The sequence below is a fragment of the Platichthys flesus genome, chromosome 17 (assembly GCF_949316205.1).
Source record: "Platichthys flesus chromosome 17, fPlaFle2.1, whole genome shotgun sequence".
NCBI lineage: Eukaryota > Metazoa > Chordata > Actinopteri > Pleuronectiformes > Pleuronectidae > Platichthys > Platichthys flesus.
In genome coordinates, this window is record NC_084961.1 from 20,257,851 (window position 1) to 20,264,636 (window position 6,786).

Sequence of the window (6,786 nt, forward strand, 5' to 3'; positions counted from 1 at the left end):
TCACTCGCTCTTCTCCTTCTCATTCAGCCATTGATATGAGATCTCTGTTTTCCCTGAGATGCAAGACATCATATTATCAAATAGCTTGTAAAAGGCTCCGGCTATAGCCCTCAACATTATCGCTTAAGTCAATATAAAAAACGATACAATTAGTTACATATCGGTTTATAGACCTTAATTAAGTTTAGCTTAAAAGCTACACGAGCCCAAGTGCGTCATCATAGACTTGGGAAGTGTTATATTATTAGATTTAAATTTATTATGTGAATGTAGATCTATGTTTTTGCATACAGGTCACATCCACAACAAATACATATTATAATAATAATAATCATAGTCATAATGACAACATTTAAAAAAAGGATCAGTCAATGAACAAGGCTCTTTAAATGTAGATTTTCCATTTAAAACTGCATCGTTAAGCTATAAAATGTGAGAATTAAACTTACAAAATGATTCAATCATGAATACAAGTAATAAATAATTAGCTCACACACAAGGCCCGCCCTTCACGAAGATACATTTTTTTGATGAGAAAATTATACATAATTGGACCGTGATTAGACTAACGTTTCTTCTCTAAACGATCATGATCTTTGGATAGTGTATTTTGTGGCGCTATACACATACAATTGAATTAAATGCTCTCATTCCAAATGCTGAAAGATTCTCTCGTGATGAAACCAGATGACGTCCATGACTTGGAACACCGTGGAGAGTTGCACAGTGACGCACACAAGTTACAGTTAGGGGTGATGACACAAGTGTTTGTAACTAATAACTGTAACTAAACGGAAGTATCCTTACCTCAGATACTGTAGCGGCGTTACCAAGCAACCTCGCTCGTGCGGCTATATAGGAGCGCGCACATGGGGAGCTTTTCTGCAGGACGCACGAGAGCTGCTGCAGAGGCTGAGCGCGCGAGGTGCGGACACAGTGGCGGGAGCGGAGACACAGCGGGACGCACGCACGCGCTATGGACTACTGTTAGATTATATCAGAGGAAAAACAGTGCGCGCACAGGACAGCAGTTACTCGTGCCTGAAACCTCACTCCTTTACTTTTTTACTTTAGTTTTGCAGTTGTTGCTGTTGTTGACGGTTATTTGTCAGTTTTTACTACGCACCTTCGGGCATCATGAAGTTGCTGCTTTTACCAGTTTTGATGCTTCTTTTATCTGTTGCCCAAGTTTTTTGCGAAGATAACGACCCCAAAGCAGAGGCTGACTACTGGACGAGTAGTAATCAAATTCAGGTATTTGTTTATTTTCTTCACTTCAACATTCATAAACATCACGTTCTTATCACCAGTGTGAGACGAACCTGCGGGAAACAGGCAGATGAGTTTCTGTTCTTGTGCTCAACCTCTTTTAACCGTCTGTTTAACCTAAGTCTGTTAGAGGCAGAGTTAGTGTGATGAGACTGGATGTATGATCAGCTTATTGTACTTGAATGTCACTTCACAGAGAGAGTATAGGATCAATCCCTCCCAGTAACACTTTAAGAAAAATAAATTGCAGAATTGAATTCAGAAAATACATGTCTGTGCATAAAGCAAAGCAATGACCAAGGAATGAATCAATTTGAACATAGTCTTAACTGCTTTGTAGAACACGTTATTTAACCTTATTTTAAGAGCAGATGTGCACAGTGGCATGCTGCCATAATGAAGAGTCTTTTGAAGTGAATCATTTCAATCCTCAAGGTGTTAGGCTGACACTAGAAACAAAAAGTATCTGCCAGCATCATTTCCATTCCAAGCTACTCATTTAATTAAACAAATGAATTTCGTTAGCACACTTTCAATGAAATAATAATTTTAGAAGAACTTTAAAAACAGAGATCAGATTTTCATACAAACATAAAAAACAGGTGGAACAGTCTCCTCTGTAAAATAAGGATTGTAAACTCAGTAACACTCAAGGTGAGTATGATTGTTGCAATTCTCCATTAGGAATTGAAATATCCCCCTTAAGTTCGCAGTATAGCACGTGAAGAACAAACCATCTCCATCCAATGATCCTGTATGACATTGTGAGCTGGCCACGGGCCAAGCTCCTCAGCCAATACCTTTAGCTGTAGGCTGGCTGCCATTTTGCAGACAAATGAGTTCACAATAAATCATTCAAACTTAGCTTGTGGGACATTAGTGGAAGCAGGACCACATCTCAGTCAGACTAATGCACACTTTAGAAATATATCCAGAGATGGAAATATCAAAAATTAATGAAAGTTGGATATTCAAGGTTGATGTGGATTATGTGGTGTTGGCCGATAAAGACACATTCATGATCTCTGGCATTTATCCAGTTCATCAGCAGAAGAGTTAAAAACCAAGAAGAAATGCATGTGACCATATTTATGGTTATTAATGGTAGGACATGAGATTCATTCAGGTGCCTCTCCATTTAGCTAATGTTGTTACATTTCGGCCTCATTATGTTTTGTCTCTATAAAGGGGGTTCAACATGCTGGTGTCAGGTTACATAAGTCACAGTATGGCAATACGTCCTGGGTCTAAATTTACATTGATTAAGTTGTTTCCACCTTAGGACGGCTGGATTTCCAATGACCCCTTCAGAGAAATCCTCTTGAGGATGACACGGAAGCCACGGCCGCATCAGTTCATTGGTCTGATGGGGAAGCGGTCTATGGGTGAGAAATCCTTCTCAGTATTAGACAGCTTTATTTGCTTTTGTGGAATATTTTTTTAATACTTTGTCCTTTCTTTCTTTGTACAGCAAATTCACAGACCACCCGAAAAAGTAAGTATAGACATCACATTAATACAATACTTAATTGTTCTTTTTTTTAACAAAAGTCTATAATCAAAAGTCACTATCGCAGAGAGGAAATATGTGTTGTAAAAACATCAAACCGGTAAAATCTGAAAAAAAAACTGTCTCCGGATGTAGTGATCAGTTTCACATAAACGTAAGGATGATATCCTAAATGCTGTCTCAAAGCTTTCTCCATACTTAATTTACCATTTGTCAGGCTAAAAGTATTATATTTCTATATGTACATTTTTATACCTACCATATAAAAAAAGAAGCTTATCAAATTCCAGAAACTGCCTAAAATTGAGTATGGCGAAATAAACTCCTACAAGGTTGCAACAAAGATCCTAACTTTCAAAATTAAGAAAAGAACAAGAGCATAAGACCAGCTGACATCAGAGAGCTCAATGAATACTAAAAAAACATGAATCCTGACAAATTTTGCTTACATTATTACTAAATTAGTGGTTTAATTAACTGGCAGCAAAAACAGAAGATTCTAGTGTCACCGTTTGAATGCCGGACCACATTTATTCAGCCTGGAAGGTGGTGCAGAGCAGACGTCTGTTTACAACGAAGAGGAAAGAGATAAAGAGTGACAAAGAAAAGAGAATGTGGAGGAGGGGATTTTCCCTTTTCTCTGGCAGGGGTTTTCATCTAAATTAGTCATCCAATCAGTGATGCAACACAGCGCAGCATAGTAAGTAAGTATACATCTAATTTATTCCTCTTATGCAGGCACGACTATAAGTCACTCATCGTTAGGGAGAGGGAGAGTGCTGGGATAAATGCCCCAAGGATATGTGAGAGTTAAATTGGATTGTTTATGCCTGTGATGGATTGAGTCAGCAACGTTTTTTACCCTTCACAGTGTCATTTCTACCATTACAGGCTAACACATTTATTTTACACAAAATAAAACAAATCTGATACAAGGCAAGTCTTATATATTATGTTATATCTCCTGTATGTTCAAGGTTCAGTGGTTTGAGTGAGAAGGGCGTATTTTACACCGTTGAATCGAATCAGTCTAATGCAGATATTGATGTTTCAAATATTTGATATTCCCTTAAGGCTCTCTATAGTTTCATAACACTCCAATCTAATACTGCCAGTGTGCCTTCACGCATCATGCTCGTTTAACTGTCCATTAACTGTAACTGACAGGAGCGCCTGTCAATCTGCTTTGCAACTCTCCATCACGTTTGCATCACTGCAAACCTGAAAAATATCCAGTATCTCAATCAGTGAAATAAAATCAGTAATCTGTATCCCAGACCATACGTTGCAAAAAAGAACTGCAGCGAAATCTGAAGTCATGGATATCATACTCAACTCAAGGAGCCAGTGAATTACTGGCTGTTATTGGCTAGCTGAGGTCCTGGTCAATTAACAGTCTTATAAGGATTATTGAGTTATTTGTTAAAGGGATCAGAACATATGGCCAGATCTGTGATTAAGGTTGGTAAGTAGGCTGAGTTTTGCTTTAACATGCTTTAAAAAATGTCAGGGTCACTAGATTAAAAGTTTGCATTTAAATGATGTTAGATACCTTTTGTTTGTTGCTGCCAATACATATGAAAGAGATTGTAACTATAACGTCAGCAGTTGAAACAAGCTCAGCCTGAATCGTGTATGTACCCACACATCCAGATGTTTGTCTTTGAGCCGCACAGATACGGATACATTTGAGGTGTTTTCTTTCATTTAAATTGCTCTGTGGTACAGTTTGCATCCTTGTTGCTGGTTGACTTGTACCTGTCTTATAGTAGTAGTTAATACTTATAACAAATAATCAAACAAACAAAACCTCCATGGTAGAGGTAATACAAAACATTATTCACAAAATCATATTTTTTCCTTTAAGCTTTTGTGGGGTTTGTTTTTGCTGGTGGAATTTTAACTGTTGACCACAGTATTGTTAAAATCATGGTTGCAGCCCTGGTTGCAGTCAGCTGTTGGTAGACGAACATAACTAAAGTATCTTTTTTTAAGGGCATAAAGTCAACTCCTTTGTTGGACTGATGGGGAAAAGAAGCCAAGAGGAGCCAAGTAAGTTAAATCCAGTCAAATTATACTTGTAGTGTTGACCTTGTAATGACTACGAACAGTAAAATGACTATAAAAGCTAACACACGCTCTTTTCTGCAGATTCGTATGAGTGGAGCACAGTACAGATGTATGACAAGCGCCGCTAAACGCTCATCTCTTCACCTGCCTGCTTCTCATCTAGCCATTCCTCTTCCCTGGGAGGGGCATATGACAGTTTCTCCAGACTGTGTTTAGCTGTTAGTCTAATATAATGATTCTGTTTCCACATTGTAGTGATGTAGCAGTACTGTATATGTGCCAGTTTCATTTGTCCCAGCAGATTGGGGTGAGACGAAGGGGAAATTAATTATCAGTGTCAGTGCTTTCTGTGAGCGTTTTCGGCCATTTGTCACGCCACAAATACTACATGTTGTTGTGGACAATTAAAGCAAGGCTGTACCCTAGGGTATGCTGAAAATTGCACTGCCAAATTCACTGTATAGTGCCTCATAACTGTTTGATTGCAACTGATTGTTATAAATACAACACACTGGGACAGGTTCTCATTTAGTCTTTAAGTGACTTTAGAGGAGCCGTCATGTTCTACCCCTGGACATATCATTTGATGTGACAGGATACCTGTGTGTTTCAATGGTTTGACAAATATTAAAATTATTTTCTTTACTGGTTCAACTTCAGCTTGCAAGTCGTGAATTCCTTTACTGAGCCTGCTGACGCTCGGCCCATCTTAAAGGGTGAGGTAGGTGCACACTCTGGTGGTCGGGATGAGGTGCCGCACACAAATTCAAACCATTTTAGTGAAAAGAGGTGAATTTATTTTTAATAGAAATAAGTATGAAACAGAAACAACTACTAGAAAACAAGAAACCATTGATGATTATGATTTAATACAAAGGCCTTGCAAAATTATTTTTTGGGAAGTTTAGAGTTTGCAATGTTCCAGTGTGAAAGTTTACAATACAATAGTTTCTCCACTTCATGTAGTTCAATCTCATCAGTTAATTTGCTATTTTACCCTATTTTACATTCACTGCAAATTAGTTTAATTAAAATCCAATTTATTGTACCTAATTTAAAATTATGTAGCATCACAAGGGCTCACAAATGTCTATCATCCCTATGACATGAAGTAACACTGTCAAGTCCATGCAAAAGATATGTAGAGATGGTATTGGCATGGAGAACCATGCCACTTTCACTAGCAAGTCTCAAACAAGAATCCCCTTCATCCATTTTAAACTCAAGATGTACCTCACACAACTTGTATAATTTACAGTGCAAGTCAACAAAAGTTATTGTGTTAGCAGCTCAACATGATTAATTTGATGTTAAACCCCATAACTAACATTGAGGTTCAATCTATTGACGTATAGGGTAATGAGGAATGATCAGAAAGAGGTCAAGCAACTATCGGAAGTTCTTTTAAATATATTCATCCATGTGTAAAATATGTTAATTTCTAAGGTCACTGTTTCACTGTGATGGATTACCAATTTCATTCAAGTTCCAAGTCTGCGGGTTCATTTTCATTTCACAGTAAAAGCATGGAGTGAAATCAATGACTGCAAGGTCGGAAATTAATCTCAAGACAAAAGCTTGAATATGTCCAGCGAGGCATCCAATAATGGGGGAGCCACACAGACCAACCCGGATAGAACTTTTCAAACACCTGTCTGAAGTAGTAGGCCTCTTTAGTGCATGGAGGCAAGTGAAGGAACGTCCTGTGAGCTATTTCCATCTGATCGTCGCTCAAGTTAGAGAAGACAGATCAGATTAGACACCATGAGCACAACTGAAGCCATGTGGCTTAGTTGTTTATGATGTTATTATTTATTTTACGACTAGTCTTGCTTTGATGATTCAAAATGTCTGCTTGGAAAAAAAGGGTTTCACCAAGCTAAAAAGGTTTATCTGTTTTCCACCAACACAGATGTGACCATGTGAAAGAAAGGAAT

General features: G+C 38.0%; 1 protein-coding gene across 1 annotated transcript; it reads left to right on the top strand.

Moving 5' to 3' along the window:
• The first annotated feature begins 896 nt into the window (after positions 1-896).
• On the top strand, positions 897-5,503 carry tac1 (tachykinin precursor 1). Its single transcript, XM_062410049.1, has 5 exons — positions 897-1,254; positions 2,552-2,654; positions 2,741-2,764; positions 4,775-4,831; positions 4,931-5,503. Exons 1-5 carry the CDS (start codon positions 1,138-1,140, stop codon positions 4,975-4,977), a joined length of 348 nt encoding a protein of 115 aa, XP_062266033.1. The 5' UTR covers positions 897-1,137; the 3' UTR covers positions 4,978-5,503.
• Positions 5,504-6,786: the final 1,283 nt, after the last annotated feature.

Excerpts from the sequence above, each read along its gene's own strand:
- tac1 (XM_062410049.1), top strand. The coding sequence starts at position 1,138 with ATGAAGTTGCTGCTTTTACCAGTTTTGATGCTTCTTTTATCTGTTGCC. Across the intron at positions 1,255-2,551 it reads CGAGTAGTAATCAAATTCAG|GACGGCTGGATTTCCAATGA; the intron begins GTATTTGTTTAT and ends TTTCCACCTTAG. Across the intron at positions 2,655-2,740 it reads GATGGGGAAGCGGTCTATGG|CAAATTCACAGACCACCCGA; the intron begins GTGAGAAATCCT and ends TTCTTTGTACAG.